We start from the raw sequence: 23,816 nt of genomic DNA, 5'->3' as shown, positions 1-23,816 counted from the left end.
CACGACTACATACCCGTTTGCCTATTTCACGCTAACCTTGGAAGGATTCAGTGTATTCTTTAAAATTGGGCGACTAGACAGAGGAAGTATAACCTTTCATATTAATTATACGTTTCTGTTAGCTTAGATAGCCAAGTTCAACCAGGAATAGGTCAAAATCACTTTATATGTCTCAAAGGTGCAAAGATACGGACGTTTTCTGCTAAACTTATGTAACACAACTGCTAGACTGCTCCTCATCCCTTAGACAAATCTTTGACAGTATTTCCAGTCTTGACTATGACTCATCCTGACTTCAAGTTGGCTTGTTTTTATACTTGGTATAACACCTTTTGGTGCAAAAGTAGTTTTAAAAAAGATTTATTAAATTTATTTCTGAACAAAATGTGATATGAATTGATATCTATAGTCGTAAATGATTTAAATGCAAATCATCCTGATAAAATAAACGACCCTGGAACAGGTTGTGCTTGCTCCATAAAAGTGTAGCTTTACAAGGACATGATGTTTCCTGCCTTAATTTGAAAGGAGAAGCACGGACAGGAAGTGATCTCATCCTGAATCACCTAAAATCAACAAAAAATGTAGAAATAAATGAAAACTCCTGAGTGAATGACCACTCAATGTGCTTTTTTCGTTTGTTGTACCCCAAATTAAATTCATTTTATTAAAAAAACAGATACAAAACAGTGTGCCTGTGTATAAATAAGAGCCATGACAGTTTATTCTTTGTGATACTGTGTGATACTAAACGTGTATGGATACAGTTCATCCTCATTCTCACGTCTCAAATCGAATGCACACAATTATCAAAGTTCTTCCCATGACTTTAGTGTTATAACTACCTGTAGTGATAACAGTTTTGGAAAATGTCAATGCTGACTCACAGATGACTACACAAGTTTTCAGACAAGCAGGTAGCAACCACACACACACCCACAAACACACTGACACTTAGGACAATCTATCGCTTCTTTTTGCTCTCTTTCTTTGGTTTCTGTCGGATCTGTGGTGCTGGTCCTTTAGGTTTCTTCATCTGTTCAGTAGCTTTTCCATCGGTTGACTCAGTTTCCTCCTGTAATGCACAAAAAGGGAATATACAGTGTCATGTGATTTTGAAACCAATACTCTGAGTCATTTTAATTTTATGACTGGCTTGAAGGACACAAGTTTTTTATGAGGATGTGTTTGGATACTGCTTTGCAACAAAGTCAAAACAAAAGTGTTTTATATAATCTGCTGGGCATGGAACTGGGGGTTACCATTTACCAGCCAGGAATAAAGATGGTAGACTTATATAAAGAATGGAGAGCAGTTAGTGCATTCGATGACAACGTCTAAAAATAGAATAATTAGACAGTGATTATAATTTCTCTTCTCTATAAATATGCTCTCCTGATTGAACTGTTAGCATGGAGATTGTGAGAGTAGCCCTTTGGTGGCTCTGTCTTTATGGACAGTGGAAAAGATTAAGAAGTGGCCTCCTTTCTTGAGATGGTATATTTCACTCCCAGCTGAAAATAAATAGCTCAAAATAGGTCAGCAGGCCAAGACACATTTCTGCTGCGCTTCAACTACTGGAAAAATCCATTCATGGAGTTTAAAGTGTTTGGTTACACCAGTTTTATCAGCTATTGGAATTGTTTCTTGAAATATTGTGCAGTTTCATAACTCAGTGTTAGCAATTAGGGGCTATTCTCAGCAAGATCTTATTGTCTTTTAAGGAGTGATGTTCATAATCTGATGAAAAAACGGAAATAACATCATCAACTTTGACCTTCAGCTCACATAGGCCTACTTTTACTTGGTTTAATTGTTCAGTTTCTGCTTCACTTATTTCTACACAGAACAAATCTTCAAGTGGATGCTTTCAACAGTTTGTGAAGACTTCATTTAAACCTAAACCTTTGGTGTCTCCTTACCTGTTCATGTCCTTTAGATGTTGGAATGATGACAGCCAGGATACAGATGAGCTGAAAGATGGCACCCAGAAACAGACCATAGCGCAGCAGGCTCTCAAGAAAGGTGGGCTCGGGGACCTCTGGCGTGGACAGGTCCAGTTCTGCAGACATTATGCTGCTTAGTGATTCCAAACTTTACGTCCTGTCAGAATGAGAACCAGCAATAGTTATTTGGAGGAAATTGAAACTGCTGTTGTACAGAATATAAGCAGAGAAAAATTGGAGGAAGATATGAGTCAGAAATGTAAGGTATGTCACGTTACAAATATACAATACACTCCATGAAGGTTAAGAGGTAAAAGAGAAAGCTGAGGAAAAAAAATGAAATGTATTAAGTACCAGTATGTAAATAAATTAATAAATAGTACATGCAAGAAAGATTATATCTGGAGAAAAGTAATTTTCAGGAAACATAAAGGTTAGAGAACACTTTATTGATCTCCACGTGGGGGAAATTTGATTTGCTACGGTACAAAAGGCATATATAAAAAAAGAACACAATAGAGAAAAGAGCACAATTAAACAAAAAAAAAAAAAATAGAAAAAAAACAAAACAAAATAAAGTTGAATTAGAATATAGAGTAGCTTGGAATAGAAAAGACTTAATTCACAAAATAAAAATAGAAGAAAATAAGAGTTTAGTCGTATACACAATATTTACACACCAGTACGACGAACAGTAAGATAAACAAAGATTAATGTTTAGATTTACCACAGAACATTGCACAGTCGGGTCGATTATTAGATCATGACCAGGTTTAATATTAGTGAAATAGCATAGCTGTATGTGTAAACAACAGGAATGCCTATAGCTGGAAGATTAACATGTCTGACTCCATAAAGCTGCGGTTTGAATATTATACAGATTTACTTTCTACACAAGACATCACCATGGATGAGGGTAAAATGCTAGGATCCCCTTTCACTACTAAATAAATTAACTTTACCTACTGTAAATGTACCGTTATAATTTTACGCAGAATACATGAAGCTAATACACCTTTCCATCACAGCGAGAAAACATTCAACGTATGCACGCGCAGCGCTGAGGTTAGCTTCATTTTTCAAAGCATCGACTTGAGATAAATAAATAACTGAATAGAGAGCTTACCAGCTGAGGGGAAACTCCGCTCTTCTTCCTGTTATAGATTATAAATATTTTATCAAAAAACAAAATGTGGAGGACAATATATTAAAAGGCTTGTTTAGCTGCAGAGCAGAGGAAAAAAAATTGTTCCCGTCTAGCGGAACTGGCGTCACAGAAACATTTTCACTTCCGGTACGATACACGATTGGTTTGATAATGACGCCCTCTGGTGTTTATTTTTTTAACTGTATGAATGTTGCTTTTTTTTATTCTTTTTTTATTCTTTTTTGACCTTTGATCAATTTTCAATGATTGTAGATTAAAATAATAATAAAAAAAAAAATTAGAAAAACAACAAAATTGGGATGGAATCTCATGGTCTAGTTTTCATTAAAAAAAATGCAAGGTGTAAAATAATGTTATGCCAATATGTCTTCAATATTATGCCTAAAGTCATTTTGCTAACTGTACATAAATCTGGAATGTTTTTTTCTTTTTTTTAAGCATTCATGGAAATCAGTCCAGAATGTTTCAAAATCTGTCTTGAGAGAAAAAAAACATGACCCATGGACCCAGATTCATTTTGCAAAGGGAGCATGTAAGTGCCTTAAAATTTAAAATATGCACAAAGCATCCCCATTTATAGGTTAGTGTGTTACTTGTTTGTTATTGTTAGCATAGGTTATGTTCTATGCATTCCTTTAAATTTTGTTTATCTTATTTGAACTCAAATTTGTGTAAAATATAATTCCTATTCTGTCTACCTGGGAATAATATTTCATTGATAATGTTCCTTATCAATTTATTACTGCATTTTCTGGCAGTTCTCAAATGGAAAGTTAGTGTAATTGTGATGCTTTTCCTTGGTGTGTCATTTTAATTTTTGTTAGGAACCTAAATTGGTTGGGAAGTGCTTTGTGGAGTTTCCTAAAATCTGACTGAGTGGTTAAAATTATGTTTTCTACAGAGTTATTCATCATTCAGAGAAAACTGCCAGTATCCATTAAGTCACTGAACACTTAACTTAACTAGTTACAGAGGTTGATTATTTTCAGTCAGGTGTTCACACTGATTCATACAAAAAGGTTTATTCAGTATAAAATATATTATACATGTTTTCAAGGAGCAATGGTACAAATTTGTAAACAAAGAAGAGGCACATAGCATAGGTAAAACAGTAGCTGATGCCAAAGCTATAGTACATATAAAATAAGGCTTACACTGCTGACCTGGTTTAAATGTACAGTGCTGTAGCTGAATTTAAAAGCTGGATATTGCCGGGTGAATAGATCCTCTACATAGTTCCACAGAAACAAGGTCAAAATGAATATTATTCTAATTTTACAAGAGACATATTTTTATGTCGTTCTGCAAACATCTGCACACAGCCTCTGCATTTATTGTCGATAAAAACTTTTGGACAATATTGCAGCTGTAGATGTCCAGTATCAATCTCCATTATGTCCTTTGAGGTCTCTTCTTATGATGTCGTTCACTGAAAAAGAATAGCAGGTGTAAGCAAATTTGTTATCAAGAACAAAAGTAACAGGCAAAATGAGGCAAAGAGGATTCATACCGACAAAATGTTTCAGAAAACTTGTATTCTACTTTAGTATTACAATCCTGGAGAAACAAATTTCACCCCACCACACACAAATATAAAGTTGAAATGACTTGACTGACCTGAAATATCTACTATGGTTTTAAGAAATTGCAGTCCTTTCATCTTCCTCTAGATGTCACCGTTTTACTGAACACAGATGCACATTGAGTTTGTTTTCTGAGCTGATGTAATATTTCTTTGTCTTACAAAAAGCTGCAGGATGAAACATTTGAAAACAAAAAGAAATTTTAAAGTTATTGATTATTTTCTTCTTCTTCTTTTACATACAATCATGTGTTTTAGGCTAAAGGAATGTGTTCTTTGGAGTTGCATCAAAGTGAAACTATTATAATTAGGTTTCTTGTGATGCTTAGTCTAACATTTTGCTTCATTTACCTAAACTGGCATTGTTACTCCTGTTTGTATCTGACACTTTTAAAACCACAGAAGCCCTGAAATGTGTCTTTTTCGATACAGTACACTTCCTGCTTCTAGCTTTGATGTCAGAGGTGTTAGAAACTCTGCCCTCGTAACAGACTTGGTCAGGGTGTAACAAATGTTTGTAGTGTTGCCTTTTTGAACTTTGTCATTCAGGTTGTTTAGCAATTTATATAACTTCATAAAGAGAAAAAAAAAAAAAAGTTGTAAAACCTCAAAGTCATTTTGTGCTTGCTTGCATTTTTGAGAGAGAAAAGAAGGTGAATCCACAAGCCCATCAAAAAACCACAAGGCAGGATTTGCAAACTACAGTTGCTGCATGCTTGTATGCATTTGCAAACTGGACCACAATTACCCAACTCCCTGGCTTTATCATGCATGCTGAAAGTACAATTTGTACAATAACTTTCAATTTTGTTGTTTTATCAACTATAACAACACCCAATCAGCCAAACTATTAAGATGGTCAGAAAATAAATAAAGCATGAGATAAGCATTTTTAAAAAGAGACAGGAATATCCCTGCAAGAGAGATAGCAACACCTTTGCAAAATGCTCAGGCCTTGCCGCTTTCAACTCCACAGAAATTTATCTTTTTGTTTAAAGCTTAGAAAACCTTTTTCCTTTGACCATAGGGATACAATTTTCAGAATTTCCAAAGAAATATTTTTTACATGAGGACAGTATTGTTATTTTTGGTTGCAGGATGTGCAGCACAGCTTGTCACACCCTCAAAAAAGACTCTTTGCCTGACTGATGCCTTAAAAAACACCCCAAAACCTTTAGAGCAAGTATTTGGATCAGACATAGTTCTGTGGCTGCTGGCTAAAGCCATTTGCCAAACTCATTCCATTAAAAAAAAAAAAAAAAAAAAAAAAAAAAAAATTCTGTAATTCACAAGCAAAAGTATCTGTAAAAATCCCCAATAGGCTTGGTTATCAGATTTATAGAGACAGATGGATGTTAGGCTGATCTTTTATGCAGACAAGCACTTTAATAAAAGCATCCTCACTCTGTTAAAGAACAAATAAAAAGGCTACACTTCTCAAAGACCAAACTGAACAAGATTTTTCCCTCTGTCTCTCAGATGTGTGATAATTATAGATCTGCTGACCTTTTTTGGTTCCGCCCTAAGCATAGGAATTGTTGGGATGACATTTTTCATCTGAACAGTGATTTATATGCTATGCAGATGATTCCTGACAGTCTTATAATAAAAATTGGCTGTTCAAAGTTTCTCTTACCCTTCTCTCGACACTTAAACAAGCCCTCACGTTTGCTATGGTTGTTGCAAAACGGATTATTATAAGGGATTAGGAATCGGTTTCTCCTCCATATTTGAAACAATGGTTGAATGACATGGTTTCTTCTATATATTTGGACGAGATTTGGTAAACTCTGTCGGACACTCGCTACAGGTGCCTGGACACTTGGGGCCCTTTTATTTACTATATCCAGAGGGACAGGTAGCAAACTCAGGACTAACTGCATTGAACTGTGTTGAACTTGTGTTATACTCAACACCTGGTGCTTTGAACAGTGAAGCTTCAACCTCTCTTGATCTCGGCCTTATGGACTCGATCTTTGACTACATGGCCCTTTTCTGGACTCTTGTGTTAATGTGTGGACTGACATGCCTATTTATATTTCTGTATACATTCTTTCATTTGTTGGTTTCATAGACTGTATATAGAGTGGACAGCATGGCTCTGCCATTTCCTATTGTATGGTTTTGAAGCCAAAATTCCCCTGTCACAGGCGCAGCCATTGTAGCAGTTGTGCAGCCAGAGTCTGTGCAGTAGAGACTGTGAGGGATTCTAGGAGAATCTGAGTGGAGCCAGGTGACAAAAATATTATGTATTTTTTTCTTTCAAAAGTTTTATCACTTCTTGACTCTACCTCCCATCTGTCAATCGTTGTTAAACGTGACGTAAAACCTTGTTTTTAACCTCTTATAACTAATAAAAGCAAAACTCTTCAGGAAAAAGAGGACTTGAATACAAAGTAGCCAAATGATATTTTCAAATCATCACAGCAATTGGACGTGAGAAACTTTTCTACGAGGTGTATTAATTTTTAAAAGTTTGACCACAGCCCATCTGGAATGACTGGAGAGTCATATTTTTTGACCTACACTGCAGCCAGTCACCAGGGGGAGCAGTTGGTTCGTGGTGCCCTCACTTCGAGCTGAGCAAGATGGCGTCCATTTTTTTGACAGTCTATGGTTGGTGTTGGCAGTTTCTTTTGTTGTCTTGTTTGTCTATTTTACGTGATTATATTTGGAAAGCTATAAAGTATTTAAAAAAAAAGGAAGAAAAAGACAGTAAGTCATTTATTCTCACCATCCTCTAGGTAAGCATAGCGGTTGATTTCTTGTTTGATGGTGACCCTCTCTGGACCTTGATCCTCATGGTTTCCTCCACTGGAGCTGATCTGGGTCAGACCGAGGCCCCCTGCATCCACCCTGCTTCCAGCCTTCACTGGAGCTTGGCTTTGGATGTATCCTAAAGGTGGGGACTTTCCTAGCGGTAGCACTGACTGATGTCTCGACACCAAACCGACCTCAAACAGATCACCAGCCAGATGATGATCTCCCAGTTTCCCCACAGGAGCTCTGGCTGCGACACACTGGCTGGAAGTGGGGGAAGAGTGAGGGGCCATGGGGGTCCCACAGTTGCTGTAACGTTGCTGGTTTGGAGTTTGGTACATCATGGAGCTGTTGATCAGAGTGCCAGCTCTGGACTGGTAGTAGACTGGATGGTCGTCCAGTGGGTCAGGGATCAACACGTGAGCTCTGGGGTCCACAGTGGTTAGATGGTACAGTGTTGGCGAGACATTCAGAGTCTGCAGGTTGCTGTCCTGTTCCAGGGGATGGTAGAGGGACTTCACGGAGAGGCTGGACAGGGTCTGGTTGTCGGAATAGGCGTATGAATTCAAAGTGAAGTCATCGAGAGGTTCAGTTTTGATTGCTGGAATTTAAAAAACACACAGAGATGATCAGGAAGTGAGAGATTAATGTAGGCGTTTATGCCGTCGAAAACAGCTGTGCTACTTTATCAAAACAGAAGGACTTTTGGGTGTTGGTTCAGTCAAGTGGTTAAGTTGCGTGCCCCATGTGAAGACGTTGTTGTCCTAAAGTTAGCAGCGCTGGTTTGAGCTAATTTGCACTCCTAACTTGCTCTCATCAATTACCAGTTTACCAATTCCTTACTATAATAATACCGATAAAGCATAGTCTTATTGGGTCATTTAAAGGAAAATATTGCCATAAGTTGTAAAATAAGAGTGTAATTTATGTTTTTCTATCCCTCCTCAGCTAACACAGTTTAGTTTTACCCAGTTAACCATGTCTCTTTCCTGAAATATGAAACATTATGACTCATTTTGAATGAAAGAATACGTTTGCTTATGAACTGTGAGAACTACATGTAGGAGTTAAGAGATTTAGTGAAAGTATCACAAATTTCCCATTATAAGAGCTGGTGAAAGTACTTTCCCTCAGTGTGGCTGCATTTCACTGCTAAGAGCTTCAGGCTCATTTCTTGTAAAACTGAAACAGTAAACGGAGAACAGAGACTGAAACTTGTTGTCAGGATGAATGGAGTACGGCAATAAGAGTGGAAGATGAATAGTGTTCTTATTTCCTGTATTAAGATGATTTTGAATACATTCATCACTCTAGCATCATTATGTTTCTAATCTATGTTTATCCCTGTCTTGATCAACTGGCATGAGTGTAAAGTAGCTCTCAGTTGTAGCGTGCAAGTGTCTGTGTTTACCTATTAGAGGTGTGTAGATGAAGTGCTGTGGCTGACTGCGTTTCTTCTTCCCGTTGACGACGTAGAAGTTGACTTTGGCGGGGTGGGCGATGGTCTGCTGATGATAAGGTGGGACCTCAACAAAAAGCATGTTCTGGAGAGGGATAGTAAAAGATTAGAAAAAGATCAAAAGGCAACCAGAAGAGTAGGCAACTAAAAGTCATTAACTAGTCAGTTAGTCAGAGCTTTTTACTTAACCTCCTAAGACCCTGTGTCCACATATGTGGACTTAATATTTCTGCCTCCCCTCCTAAACTTTGACCTTATCAGCCAGATTTAGAGTCATCTTTTGGTGACATCACAACCTCACACCCACTTCAGTGAAAATAACAGCATATTTAAGTAGTTTAGTTTATTTGTTTATTGTTTCGTGGACAGTCCCTTTAATTTACTATACAGTACAAGAGGCAGCATTAGCCTTTAGAAACTACCTTTTCAGCTAGTTTCTAGCTCTAGTCCCTGGCTAGTTGTCAGAAAGGCAGCCTAAAATGTAAACATTAAGTTTTCAAATACAATAAAATACTTAAAAAACATTACATGTATGGTTATAAAAGGCCTACAATACAACATATCACACACAGTTAAAACAGACACAAAGTACAATAACACACATAACACATAACTAATAGGAAACTCATAACACAATTAAATAAACTTGCTGTACAAAGCCTAAGTTTAGTTATTATATTTATTAGATCTTACTTGTCCCAAATAGCAAGGAGAAATAAAAAATGCACTCCAGACTAAAGCTTGGGTCTCAGGATGATAAGTAAAAGTGTAAAAGTACTGGTTTCAAAACTACTTAAAGTATAAAAGTAGAAGGGGGGTTAAAGTGCACTCTTAAAGGCCATAATGACTATAAAGTGTTAAAATGTGGATATTGACCAATAGGGTCTTGTGAAACATGGGCTGGGTGGCTTTAAAGTAAACGAGGCTAGCAAAAATGTTTATTACTTTATTTAGACACAACACCTGCAGTGTTTCCCCTATGATTTTACTGAGGGAGCGCACTGCCACCGTGTAAGTCAAAATAATTTTCTACTTAGTGTCAGACCAAAGTATACGTAATTTAAGGTTTCTGTAGATCATTTTCTGAATAATTGTTATGTTTTTCCTAAAGGGAGCCGCTGTACTCAGTAGGTGGTTTGAGTGAGAACCTAAACGGCCTTATTATTCTGGCTCATGCTTAGACAGTGTTACATTTATACCTCTGATCCAACCACAATCCAGTCTACCCTATCCGAATGGTGCAATTTATCTAGATAAGTTCTTTTTTTTTTGTGTGTGTTTGTGTTGTTGTTTTTTTCTTTTGGATGACAGGCTGGAATAAAAAAGCCAAAATGAATCAGGAGTAACAAGGCAATTTTTAAAATGTAAGGAGTAGAAAGAACAGATATTAGTCTGAAAATGTAAACAGTACAAGTAAAAAGTCAGCTAAAAAATAACTGCTCCAGCAAAGCATAAATACCCCAAATTTCAACTTAAAGATGCTATGAGGATGATCTGTTTTAATTGCACTCCCTCGCCACCTTCTGGCCCAGAGTCTCACACACACTGTAGTAAATTACTTTAAGTGAAGCATGTGTTTGTTTTGGAATTAAATGGAGATCAGATCGTAACAAATTTTCTTTGTTCAAGTTTATCAGTACAGTTACGTAGTGCTTCAGTTTGAAACATGACATCAAACAAATGTTTTAGTAGCCACCTATATGTACGCAACATTGGCAGCCCAGTGCTCTGACGTATCTGTAGGCTAATATGACAACAAGCTAACACTGTCAGTTTGTAAGCAGTTTAGTAACCTTTTATGTTCAGCACAGCTGGCAGCCAGGTGCTTTAAGACATGTCTGTAATGTGCAACGTCAGCAAATCCTGGTTAGCTATGTCCTGCTAATCATCTACCAATCAGAGCTAACATAACCTCACTCTTCATTTTATTGATAGGCTCTCAAGTTTGAACAGACCACTGCAGAATAACTGCTGACTGTGGGTTGGAATGAACATTAGCACAAACAGTTTAGCTCCTGTGTTATAGAATGATACAGCCCAAGCTAAAGGCTAACTAGCCTTTAGCTCGTGCTCTATCTCTCTCCTGTTTATCTTTCTTCTGCTCTTTTGTCCTTTTTCTGTCTGACAGTTAGGCTCCAGTTTCCACCATGACTACAAAATTAATCATAGAAATCATTTTCAGCAGGGAAAAACACAGATCTATGTGTTTTCTCTCTTCTCACTACTAAACTTCGTCAGCCGGTGTGGTGTTGTCATAGAGACCTAGACGTGCCGTGAATAAATCTGGTCTTGGACGACACGATCGGGAAGCTAAGAAATAGCTATTTAAAATAGCCTGTAACCTGCAATATTGGTGCTGATAATCTTTTTCAAAGTGTGGATTATGATCAGGCATATATCTTGAAGGGAGATCAAGATCACTTTAAACTCCTCACAGCCCCTTTAAGCAACGTAACAAAGGACTTTTACTTTGTTACTTAACACCTCTGGTTGTAAAATGGAAGTGCAGCCTGAGGTTTTGCATTTTTGTTTTCAGTTTGCACCTGTGAATTTCAAACAGTGGTAGAGAAGGTACAAAGGTCAACCTCCTGTAGTCACGGGACAGCAAAGGAAGCTTAAAATCAACTCACAGCTTGTGTCTTGTCTCTGTCGACAGTGGCCTCCACCTCCCAGAGCTGCTTTCCATCTAGAATCAGAAAAATGAAAGTTTGAAGGTGTTTGAGATACACATTTTGTCACTTTTACAGGCTGTTTTTAATCTTAAATGCTACATTTGTCATGCAGATACATCATTGGCCTTGAACTTCACCCAGTGGGTGTTGGTGTGTAAGCACAAGATGCATATGTGTGTACTAGTTTAGACCCAGAAAGATTAATCTTGAAATATCAAAAATGTTAAAACTTTACTTCAAGTGCAAGTTTAAGAAGATTAACAGACAATGGAAACAGGTTTCCCCGTTATTTTTGAAGCGATAACTCCCACCTCGTTTTTTTACCTGCTGCGCCTTTTTTCCACCCACGCTTTGAAAAAAAAAAAAAAAAAAACAAAGCCGGTGTTCTGGGTCTGAGTCTTTATCAGTCTGTCTAACCACATCCTGTTGCATGAAAACCCCACGCCAAGCAACAGAGCGGCCTTACATGCATTTGACTGTACCCATCCTGCTCTCAAACCAAACAACCCGACGACACTGTGTGGGCAGAGGGAGCAGTAACAAGGTGAGACATTTCCATACTGAAATAAATAAAAGTTGTCACCTCCAGTTAAACTGTGCAGATTTGATCTAATGTGCTGGTTAATCAAAGTAAAACGTGTGGGCTGGAGGAAGATGTGCGTCACTAAAAGCTGCCTGGGCGACATGCAAATAATCTGAAACACACAGTTCAAGCAGGTGGATACACAAGAGCAGGATATATGTGGGCCTCAGCCACACTGATGATCTACTATATATGAGTCTATTTTAATCACAGAAAGTAAATATACAAACGCAACAACCACGCCTTGACAAAACACAACAATATCTTTCTCATAAACACACACACTGAAACATGCAGTGGACATTTGTGTATTCAGTATTGAGCTCATACAGTATGTGCCATTCCTGTAGCCTGCTGACTGTGACAGCAGCATAAAGAGTGTGATTATCAAGATGTGAGACAGCTGCTGATGAAGGTGCTTTGATCAGGTGATCTAAACAGCATTCAGATTCCAAGTAGAAGATAACTTAATCTGGAAGCCGCTTGGCTTAACAGAAAAGAGGAAGATTTGGCCTTGATGAGTATGAGATAAAAAGTCCCGAAATTTGACCTCATTTTTTCTTTATTTCAACTTTCTGTATAAATCATATCTGACATTTTTGGCATTTACCTCATAGATATGACTTTAATCTTTTGACTTTGACTTCATTACTCACAATTGCAACTTTTTTTCCCCTTAACTGTGACTTTATATGTCATGATTTCGACTTTAACTCAGTGGCTGCCAGCCATTTTCAGAGTATCTTGCACAATCGTTTAAGATCCAAATAATATTGCTTTCTATGACTATGTAAACACCAAAACTACCTAAGAAGAGTGGACTCTCTTCTTTCATGTCTCTCTTCCTGTTTTCGAGCCAAAAAACAGACAGAATGTTCTTTTTTTGATCATGTTCATCTCGACGCTCCATCCTTTGATCCTCTCCATGATCTCACAACCACGCCGCTTTTTCTCTCTGAACTACCGGGACACATCCTCGGTTGGAGCGTGAGCTGCCTGAACTCTTCTGACTTGCAGCGTCTCGCTATGTCTCTGTCATTTCACATCTTCTCCTCATATCCAAGCTGAGCTCTCGTCCCAAGAGCACACCGCTCTCACCCACAGTAGTTTATGAGCACGATTTTGATTGATAAGCGCCACTTGACCCTGCCTCCCCTCACTGAAAAACATAATTTACTTGTTTAGACGCAGTTAATGGTTGCAATCGAATTGACGTTTTTAGACGTCAATGGCAGTGAACATTTTAACATCAGCTAGTTTAAAAAATGTGAATTTATAAATCTCCTCTTCTTCGTGTATTATTTGATTAGTCATGCACTACAATTTTGTAATGTCCTAGAATTCAAATTCTTTATTTAGGGACCTTAAGCAGATATGATATTAAAATGTGATTAATTAGATTAATTAATTACAAATCCTGTAGTTAATTAGATTATTTTTTTAATCGCCTGACTAACATTTTTTTTCTATTTTTCTACTTTTATGACTTGATGCATGGGATTTGTCTTCAATTGGGCCAAGTTTTGTCTTTTTTTTCACTTGTCACAACCGGGCTTCCATAGAATACAATAATAAGCCAAATTAAATAACAGACAAATATCTATATATCTATATATCTATATATATATATATATATATATATATATATATATATATATATATATATATATATATATACATATATATATATATATTTTTTTTTCTGTCTTGTTAAGTTAATAAATAGCTGTGTTTTACCATTGCCAACTGTTGGCATCTGATTGTTGAAGAAATGTTACACCAGACCATCACCAGAAAGTAACAGGTGATCAGTCTTGGGGTGCTCACCTTGTGTCTTCTCTGAGAAAATCACTTTGGAGTCTGAGGTAAAATTCTGCCCAGTAAGGACCATTTGTTGACCACCAAGTACAGAGCACCGGTCCAGGTCCTGCCTCTCAACTGCAGGGAGCTCCTGAGCTGAGCGCTGGGCTGAGAAGACAGGGAGACACAGCTGTTTGAAAGACTGCACACAAGTAATAATCTAAAACTGGTATAAAGTCAACGTGTAATGAAGCAGAATTAATATTCATTGTTCTACCTGAATAAGTGTCGTTAAATCAGGGAGTCACTCTCAGATTCAAGTTCAAATAAAGTCAAATTAAGATAGATGAAATGTTATTTTAAACAGTGTATGATATAATAAGAGGGAAGAAAATGTAGACGGTCAGGATTAAACTCTTCTTACAGCATTCAATGGGATCAGATGCAACTTGAAGAGAGACGAGCTGGCCTCCAGGTTGAGGAACGTGGACACGAAACACCAGACGCACTCGTGTGTTTTTCCGCCCTATGTCGGTCTCGCCATTCCTCAGCTCAATGTCAGCGTTTCTCAGCTTCAGGATTCCCACACAGTCGATCCTGCGGTTATAAAAATGACAGTAAAGATTCTGAGTTTATGAAACTAGTCCAAAAAGTGTCTTAACATTTTCCTCATCTTTCGCTTTTGCACTGTTTTTTTTCTTTACTCTTGTTGTTCATTTGTGACGTTGGTTCGTAAGGTTTACTGTAAACCTTTGACATTTTTTATGAAGATCTGTTTCTTTCTATATTCATTTGGTGAGTCATCTTGCGCCAAGTTTATTTGCTACTGTAAGCGGGAGTTTCTTAAAAAGTCTTGGCAGGCAAAGTGTTAGTTTTTGTTTCAACCAACAGCAACTGTTCATGAGCAAAAAGACGACAATGCCAAGAATAACAGTAGATATCAAAAAAAAAATTTTTTTGTAGTTTTCTGCTACTCACGTCACTCTCATGTGGTTCTTTGGCTCCAGAGGTATCTCCAACACTTTGGTCCCGTTGATCATCCTCTCAATGCTGGGCGTGGTGACCGTCTTCCCTGTGATGCGGTGGACTTGGTAGAAGGCGTGCGGCTTCAGGAGCCTCTCATCGGCTGTCCCTATGAAGACCTGCAGCGCCAGGGGAGCTGTGCCTTGGTATCCCTGAAGCTGGTGACGGCAAAAGAGGGGATTAAATGCTTCACACTGAATTAAACTGACTATAATACAATTAATGTTTACAACAGCGTGTTAAATCTATTCTCCTGTGGGGGTAATTTCACAGGTCACTATCTAAGTGGTGTAACAAGAACACTGCTTGGCATACAACTCACTCTCATGGTTTATTGACTCGACAGGAGTAAAACCATTCATGGGATGGCATTAAAACTAACTGTCTTCATCAGGAGTGTTTAAAACACACATCCAAATAAACGCCCTTGTGTTGTGGGAGAAGTGACACGAGGCTCCATCTTCATTTGCATGACTGTCTGCTTTACATAAAGACAACACCATCCAAGAGATACAATCATGTGTTTTCTATCCTGCTGCTTCATTTCCGTTCTGAAAAATTAGCATCGACACAGATGTAAAGAGAGAGTGATACACCACACCAGGGACCAAGCCAGGATTTCAACTCTGAGTGGGCCTTAAATTGCAAAATTTAGTAAACAACCTTTACTATATACAGATGTATTACTGTTACTGTGTATGTTTTGAAGCAGATTTGTTGCTTTGATCCTTAAATGTTTGATAAAATAATATAACATTTTAGTGCATCATACAGCAACGGCCCTCAATGGGCACCAGTGTTGGGGAAGTTACTTTTAAAAAGTAGTGTTAGCTTTTTACACGTTACTTCTGCAAAAAGCAGTCCCTTACCTTACTTAGTTACCGTCTATGCAAAGAAACTTTTTATGTTACTCATTACTTGTTACATAGGATCTTAGGGCCATAGAGAGCATTCATGTTTTTTAAGAACAAGCTCAAGACCCACCTTTTTAGATTAGCCTTTGGTTAGAATTTGTTTATTTTATTCATTTATTTATTTTTAAGTTGCCTAGGTTTCTCATTTTATGTTTATCTACAAGTACCTTCACTATTTTTTAGTCTTGTCTTATTCATACCTTAGTTTTTTTTTTACATGTTTTTATCCCTTAAGTATTTTTAACTACCCCCAGTGTTTCCTCTGGGGAGCCCTCTCCACTGGGAGTGGTGGTCGGCTGTGGTTGCAGGGGCCTGTCATACTACTCCCCCTCCTCTGGGGCCTGGGCTGGGGCTCCTGTGGCTGTGGCCGGCTCTCTGCTCCTGGTGCAGACGGCTCCTCTAATGGTGCTTCCCCCTTCGGTTCATCTGTACTCAACTCAACTTTATCAGCTTTATCTATATATGTGTGTGTGTGTGTGTGTGTGTGTGTGTGTGTGTGTGTGTGTGTGTGTGTGTGTGTGTGTGTGTGTGTGTGTGTGTATGTTGCACTAGGTGACTGTGTGCGACTGTTTACCCTGGGTTTCAAGGTTGGGTGGGCATGTTTTTAATTGTTTTTAACTGCACTATAAAGCACTTTGCGTTACCTCTTTTGTTTGAAAATCACTTCATAAACATGGTTTTGATTGATTGATTGATTAACTTTTACTTTTATGGTGCTCGACTTTGGGCAGAACCCAATCTCAATTCCTAAACGTGTATAGGCCTACGTAAAGGCTGTCAAATCAGTCCCTGGGAAAAGTAATGTTGTGCCCAACTGAAAAAGGAACTACACTTCGTTACCATATTTTCAGTAGTGACATATTTCACTGCTTTTTACCCAAAAAAGTTGTTACATTACAGTAATTAGGGTCTGAGGCCTGAGCTGAGGACACCTTCTAGCAGAGCAAGAAGGTGTCCTTGGCCACAGGCCAAGGACACTATTGTTTTGTTAATTTGAATTCTGTTGAGTTAGTTTTTAATGCTGATTAGAAATAAAATTGGCGTGCTGACTCCAAAATTGCAGTCAGTTTTTTTCTAGCACGTCAAGTTTTTTCTCCACAGCAAAATTCCACAGATTTTTTTTTAGCTTTCAAAGCTTGTAACTATTTCCATAGCCATATCCTTTGTAAAAACATAATAGTATTAAATAAACATTGCAGTCATTTTGGTTTCTTTCATATTTCACTGTATGTAGATGTTTGAAGATTTTTTATAAAACAAGCGTGTTTATGTTAAGTAAAGTGTTTTTCATATGTTTTAAGAAAACAGGATCCAATAGTTCAAAAACTTGATGTGATGGAGAAAAACTGAGATCAGTTTTGGATTCCGCACCCAAAAATTAGTTTAAAGCAGCTGTCAGACCTAAATCAACGAAAATTGTGCTCTCCAGTGTTATAGGCTGTAAGAGCAGCAACAATAACCACAGTTAAATAAAAGACAAAAATCTACGGTATACCCCAAAGTCATTCTCTAGTCCTACCGGTATAACATGAGGCTGAATGATTCATAACTTCTTTCCCAACAGGCTAAAAATGGCCAAACTTGGCTTATTTTATAAAGACAGGGCATCCAACGGTAACAAAACGAGCGTAAAGTGACAAAAAATGTTCAGTCCTCGTGGTGCTGGTGGGAGGATTGATTATTTGTTGAAAGTCAAAAAGTAAAGTGTAAAAGCACCTGAATTTGTGGATGGCCTCCATTTGGGGTCTTCACGGCTCCACGGCTGCCCTCAGTCTCATAGTGAGCTCTGTGGTAAGATTTGGGATGCTGTTGGATGAGAAGTTCGTACTGACCAGACTGGCTGGGGAGCGGCCACTCTAAAGATGGAAGTGGAGCCAAAGGGAGACCACTGTGGGGAAAAACAGGGCAGAGAGCAAATTCAGGACAATGTAAAGTCAGACAGCAGGAATTTTTTCTTGACCGATCAGGTGAATCTGGCTCACTTCAAGTATTATAAGACACTTTTTACTCAAAACACGACAAAAACACTTGATAAGATTTCAGTTTTTGCAGTGTGATGTGGTTCTTGATGCTGAAATGTACTTAAAGGTCCCATATTGTGCAAAAATCACTTTATTAAGTCTTTTAGTTAAATTTGTGGGTCTTTGGCTTTCCTCCCAGCCCACAAAATGTGATATTTAATGACAAAACCTGTACTTAGTAGTGCTTGTGAATGTAAAATCCTGACCTAAAAGGAGCTGTTTGGATTTTGGGGATTTGCCGACATCAGCGATTCCCTTTTTTGACCAATCAAGAGCAAGTCTGATCTGATCGGTCCACCAGAGCAGATACCCAGAACCCCTTCCCTGCCCACTCCTCTCCCCGCTGTCGAAGGGAAATCCTTCAAGCAGCGGGGAGGAGAATGCCAAAGTTTAAAAGCCATCACTGCTCTGTTTTTGTCTGTAAACAGCCACATAGTTCCATGCTCAAGCTTTCCATCTCGGAAGAAGACAAGACTAAATGGCTAGAGTTCATTTATGAGGGAAATGTGCCAGCTACACTCAGTAAAACTGTGCATGTATGTGCTAGTCACTTCACGGCCGACTGCTTTTCCAGCTTTGGACAGTACAACAGAGGGCTAGCGAATAGACTGGTCCTGAATCCAGGCGCATTACCAACCATCCACCAACAAACCTCGAACCCTGGAAATGTGAGTATTTTCAATGCTGTGAGCTGTGGAGCAGATGTAAAAGCTTTTCCTCAGCGTCCCCCCCTGTCTCTGTGTTAGCTTCAGGATGCTAGCTTTAGCTGCAGTTAGCCTGTTGTTTTAGCCTGTAATGGTACGGTAAACATGCTTCGCTGTTTTCTAAACATTGTGCACTCAGAGCTCGTGGTGCCGCTCTCAGTAACGCTGAAGAGCGGGGCGGTGGATCATTTACATATGAAGGTCACGCCCACTAAATCAGAGTGTTCTGAACAGAGGGGCTATGAGAGCCTGGAAACAATGCTGCTGTGCTTGATTTATTGGCTTTTTGGACCAAAACATGTTACCACCATTTCATGAAGACATCAATGATCCGTATTAAACTGCAGAAAGGAGCAGAATATGGGACCTTTAAGCTGTTCCAATATGAATACTGGGAGTGTTGCATCCTATAGCATCTTAACCAAGAGAGCACCAGTCTTAGCATCAATACCATAGGCTACAACACTGTAAAATCAAACTACACAATCAGTACATTTGTGAATTGATGGCCTAATGCTTCTTGAAATATTCTGTCAAGAAGCGTTGTTAGCTCAAAGAAATAATCTACCAAACACAAATTTTCTCACTTCCTGTGTTAAGTTCAGTGGTAAAATGTTTGGTTTACCCTCTTTGAGGAGTAATAGCACACCTGTATGCTCCATGGTGGACTGGATGAGGAGTAGGCCACACAGCAGGAATCACATACAAGGGTTCAGACTTGACTTCTGGAGCCCGACTTGCTCTCTCCTGCTCATACGCCCACTCTAGCCCATCCCCATACGCACAGTCCTGTCTCTGGACCTGTCCGTACGTGTCCCTCACCCCTGCAGACGTCATCACTCTAGGTAGACTGGAGCTGAGGCTGCTCAGCATCTCCTCCAAGCCTGGAGTCAGAGTCTGAGCTGGAGGCTGGAACTCAGCTTGAGCCTGGTACTGGTGGACGTAGTAGGAGCCCTGTTGCTCATGGGGCGATGGGATGGGGCTGGGGCTTCGGGAACGCTGCTTGATTGGAGTTCCTCCTTGACAGGAGCCGGCTGGGTCGTAAGAGCGTTTCCCATGTGGGGAGGCGGAGCGGGAGCGCTGGTGGGGAAGGGGTGAGGCAGAGCGTTGATGCTGTGGCAGAAGATAGGTCTCGTCTGTGATGCTATTTCTAGGCGAAGCTCCGGGAGAGGAGTGAGCAGAGGAGGTGTTGATGCTCTGGAGGCCTGGAAGGAGGTCTAAAGCAGATAACGTCATGCCACCACCGTTGCCTCCATTAGAAGGAGAATGGCAGGGTGAAACCACAGGCGAGTACGCATCAGCGGGCCAACCTGTGGAGGAGTTACTGCTGGCAGGGCTCACACACTCTCTGTAGGCCCCCAGAGCTTTGCTGCCAGGACTTGGCTCCAGGGTCTGAGAGCTGATGGAGTCCCCTGATGGAGTGATCTCAATCCTGGGGCTGGGAGCAGGAATGTTCCCAGGTCTTGATGTCAGACCAAGAGAGTCCAGCACTGTCCCTGACAGGTGCTCTGTGGTGGGGTCATGGGAGGAGGAAGAGGGGTTGAAACTGCAGGATGGTTGGTTGAAGGAGGCGTGATGGTCGACCACCAGCAGAGGAGGCTGCTGCTCATTCTGCAGGAGAGCGCCTGTGTCATCTGATAAAAACAAGCAGATATTTAGTGCAACCATGCCCTCATTTACTATTTTTCCCCTGAATTACCCTTAGATAGCTGGAGACACCCCCTTTCATGCTTATAATTCTTTGAAATTCACTGTCATATTATCTCAGGATACTTCTTAGAAGATAAGATCTAGTCCTGTGCTTGCTGCAAGAGTTCTTGTCTCTGAAACCGGGCAAAAAAAAGACTTCTCACCTCTTGTTTTTTTCACGTAAACCATTTCCTTTGAGGTTATTGTGTTACCTGCAAGTATCAAGTCTACTTTAACATACACTTAGATAATTTTGGAGACAACAGCCCCATGTGACATCGATAGGTGGGTAAAGGGTACACACACCTTGAAGTACTTCAGTTGCCAAACACTCAAACATAATTTGAACAAACTGAACAAGTAGACTTGAGAACTCTCTTGGTTTGCTTTCTCTACATCTGAAGCGTTGAGGCTTGGGATTCATCAATCTAACGTTTCTGGGCGTTGAGTATTGACCAATACCGATCTGTTACTAGTGTTGAAATATAAACCTGCATGCCCTGCTGTAGGATAAGACTGAGTATAGATGGAATAACTGCAGCTGACATTTATTTATTGAAGCTGTTAAGTGTTTAAATGTCTACAAGCAGTTTGGTAAAACAATGCTTCAGAACTTCTAGAAATTACCATTGGATTTCAAACTTGTATACCCTGTAGACTAGTTATATGACAAAAACACGAGGACAGTGCATTGGAAGTAACATTCAAGTACAAAATTGTATTACACAAGTGTTTGTAACCACATACGGTAAACAAAGTGAAAATTTTGTGATAAAATAGCGCAAAACGCCTTGTTTGATTGTACTATAACTTAGCTGTAGTTAGGGATTGGGTACCCTCCACATTTGAAACAACACAGTACTAATGCTTGGTACCTGGTACCGGTACTCAACGGTACCAATTTTTTGGTTACTTTTTTCATGTCAATGTAGTAAAAAATATCAATTTGTTGGAATTTTTTTTCACAATCTAAGATATTTATTTTTCAATATTTAACCTTGCAGTGCTGTGTTAATGTCCAGCACGGAAAATCGCCTACTCTTCCTCTCCCTCACAGTCACAAGGATACATTTAGGTACCTAAACATGGTACCTTTTGGTTTTACGTGAATCGGTACTCGGTACTTTTGGTCGGTACCTATAAAAGTACCTAATTCGGTACCCACCCCTAGCTGTTGTGTCAAGTTCTTTTAAATGACAACAAAAATTCTGGTACAAACTCAAAGAAAACACAGGTAAAAAGGAATAGAGCTGGTTACCAAGATTGGCACCATTAAACAGCCCGTTACCACTGATGCCTGATCCAGTTATGAGGTACTGGATAGGGTCGGTACCCGATGCCAGGATTCAGGTTGGTGCATCTCTAGGTGAGGCTAGGGATGGGCACCGAATAAGGTACTTTTATAGGTCCCAACAGAGTCCCATCTGTAGTACCGAGTATTAATTCACGTAAAACCAAAAGGTACCACGTTTAGGTACCTAAATGCATCCTTGTGACTGTGAGGGAGAGAAAGAGTAGGTGATTCTTCATGCTGGATATGAACACAGAATTGCAAGGTTATTGAAAAATAAATATGTTGACTTAAAAAAATCTTTGAGATTTAATTAGTAAACAAATTCAAATCTATTACCACATAAACACACTCAAAAATGCTGGTACCATTGACTACAGATACTGATGGCCAGGTACCGGGCAAGGAAACAAGCTCTCTAAAGTACAAATCATCTGACCTCTAGAGCTGGTTTGTTCTTGATAATGTCTGGGTGTCCTGCCCTACAATAGACGTTACCAATATTCATATCACTCCGTCTAATTTGTAACTTTTCATGCAACAAAATGTAAAACAGTGCACAGTTCTCGTGGGAGCAGAGAGTGAGACTCTTTGATGCATTTGCATGGCTGCACACCGCAAAGTTGGGTTTGGTGACGCTCTGCACATCAGTGCTGCATCAAGGCGCCTTTTTAGGTTCTTTGGTTCTGTCTGTTCGAGAGCAGTTCTCCTCACTTTATATCTAAAACACATGCAGCATCGTTCATTAGTTTAAATATTCCAATCTCTGCACTTACCTCTTATTTCCCCAAACACACATCAAACATATTATTAGTAAAAATGAAAGCTGAAAATACATTTAACATAGAAACAAATCTGATTCTGGCTGTTCTTACAATCTTGTTCACCCACGTGTTAACATCAAACATCTAGTATAGTGTGAGAACAGAAAACTTCACTTCTTCAACAGATGAAAGTGAAAACTACCCACTGGTGACTGGGTTTGCTCAGAGATCAATTTTCTGAACAGTAAAAGTTGATGAAAACAGAGTTTTGAGGGAAAACTCTTCTTTATGAAAGCACAGCTTTAATTTTCTGAATGAACTCAGACTGTGCTTGCTTTCCCTTTTGACTCTTTGACTCTGAAGAGGAGGATAACCAGTGAACATCAGTACCTGACAGCTAAGTGCTTCCTGATGGAAATCCCAAAGCCACTTAACTGCTGTCCAACACAAACACACCACATGGTCAACATCTCTCAGTGATTATATAATACAAGGAAGGGATCTTTATGTTACATATGAATCAAAAAAGCTGCTGAATACACACCATTGTCACTGCCAGGAAAGTCTCCTCCAGCTGTGTTATACAGGAACAGGTCTGAAAAGTCCAGCTCCTCCTGACTGATGTCCTGACCCAGACCCAGACCTCCAGAAGTCATCTCCAGCTTTTAGTTTCTCAAATGATATGTCGCACAAGAAAAAAAAAATAGAGAAAAAAGTAGAAGAACTTTCAAGCCCACCAAGTTAGTTAGTCTGTCGGCAAAAATTACATAAATAAAAATCCAAACACAGGAATCAGTAGTTCGTCTTCTCTTTCTCTGTTTTAAACATGTGCAGCTGCTCAAATATGACATCCAACAGCACGACATGAGAAAATGAGAGGCGACAGACGCTTCCTGTCACTGCTGCTCATGAGCCGACAGGAGGTGTGTCCCAGCCTTTGTGAGTGTGTGTGTGTGTGTGTGTGTGTGTGTGTGTGTGTGTGTGTGTGTGTGTGTGTGTGTGTGTGTGTGTGTGTGTGTGTGTGTGTGTGTGTGTGTGTGTGTGTGTGATGAAAGTGCAGCTCAACTTCACACCACCTCCGAACACACAGGCCTCATTTCCTTCTGTTGTGTAAAGACCTGTAATGAAAAGTCAAGCTCACAGACAGTCAGGGTGTTTAAATTCACATTAAGCGACATCTCCTCCCCTCAGTCATTTAGACCAAAACAAACAAAAACAAATACCAAAGAAAATACCTGTTTTGAATAAAAGTATGACATAACCCTAACAGTTATGCAACTTTTGGCAGTGGTTAAAGAAGCTGCCCTACCACTGTATCTCCAAATCTGTATTTGAATCTGATTGGGGCTACAGTCAGCGTTTTACTGACATCACTTCCATGTTCCTTAACCATTTCAACTCTCAGAGCTCCAAACCAGATGATTCATGTGTCTCCTTAAA

At 39.3% G+C, this 23,816-nt stretch overlaps 2 protein-coding genes across 2 annotated transcripts; both read right to left on the bottom strand.

Annotated features, from left to right (window-relative positions):
* Positions 1 to 704: 704 nt before the first annotated feature.
* On the bottom strand, positions 705 to 3,236 carry manbal (mannosidase beta like). Its single transcript, XM_074677954.1, has 3 exons — positions 3,073 to 3,236; positions 1,923 to 2,103; positions 705 to 1,075 (listed from the first exon to the last, which is right to left on the bottom strand). The coding sequence occupies exons 2-3, from the start codon at positions 2,070 to 2,072 to the stop codon at positions 965 to 967; spliced, it is 261 nt and encodes an 86-aa protein (XP_074534055.1). The 5' UTR covers positions 2,073 to 2,103; positions 3,073 to 3,236; the 3' UTR covers positions 705 to 964.
* Positions 3,237 to 4,302: 1,066 nt separating this feature from the next.
* LOC141796670 (nuclear factor of activated T-cells, cytoplasmic 2-like) lies at positions 4,303 to 23,217 on the bottom strand. Its single transcript, XM_074677911.1, has 10 exons — positions 22,921 to 23,217; positions 19,282 to 20,266; positions 17,624 to 17,795; positions 14,949 to 15,151; positions 14,395 to 14,567; positions 13,998 to 14,138; positions 11,546 to 11,601; positions 8,868 to 9,000; positions 7,431 to 8,057; positions 4,303 to 4,543 (listed from the first exon to the last, which is right to left on the bottom strand). The coding sequence occupies exons 1-10, from the start codon at positions 23,030 to 23,032 to the stop codon at positions 4,497 to 4,499; spliced, it is 2,649 nt and encodes an 882-aa protein (XP_074534012.1). The 5' UTR covers positions 23,033 to 23,217; the 3' UTR covers positions 4,303 to 4,496.
* Between the last annotated feature and the right edge of the window lie 599 nt (positions 23,218 to 23,816).

This window comes from Halichoeres trimaculatus, unplaced genomic scaffold, assembly GCF_033239565.1.
Source record: "Halichoeres trimaculatus isolate MK-OKI-2021-1 unplaced genomic scaffold, fHalTri1.1 fHalTri1_scaffold_1, whole genome shotgun sequence".
In the NCBI taxonomy this organism is placed as follows: Eukaryota; Metazoa; Chordata; class Actinopteri; order Labriformes; family Labridae; genus Halichoeres; species Halichoeres trimaculatus.
Note: the sequence above shows the minus strand (reverse complement) of the source record. Positions and strands in the feature narration are given on the sequence as shown.

What these genes read in the sequence shown, in the direction of transcription:
- LOC141796670 (XM_074677911.1), bottom strand. Translation starts at nt 23,032, where the DNA reads ATGACTTCTGGAGGTCTGGGTCTGGGTCAGGACATCAGTCAGGAGGAG. An exon ending in CTTTCCTGGCAGTGACAATG is followed by an intron (nt 20,267 to 22,920) that starts GTGTGTATTCAG and finishes TGTTTTTATCAG; the next exon opens with ATGACACAGGCGCTCTCCTG. An exon ending in CTATGCTTACCTAGAGGATG is followed by an intron (nt 4,544 to 7,430) that starts GTGAGAATAAAT and finishes ATTCTTTTTCAG; the next exon opens with TGAACGACATCATAAGAAGA.
- manbal (XM_074677954.1), bottom strand. Translation starts at nt 2,072, where the DNA reads ATGTCTGCAGAACTGGACCTGTCCACGCCAGAGGTCCCCGAGCCCACC. An exon ending in CATCTAAAGGACATGAACAG is followed by an intron (nt 1,076 to 1,922) that starts GTAAGGAGACAC and finishes TGTGCATTACAG; the next exon opens with GAGGAAACTGAGTCAACCGA.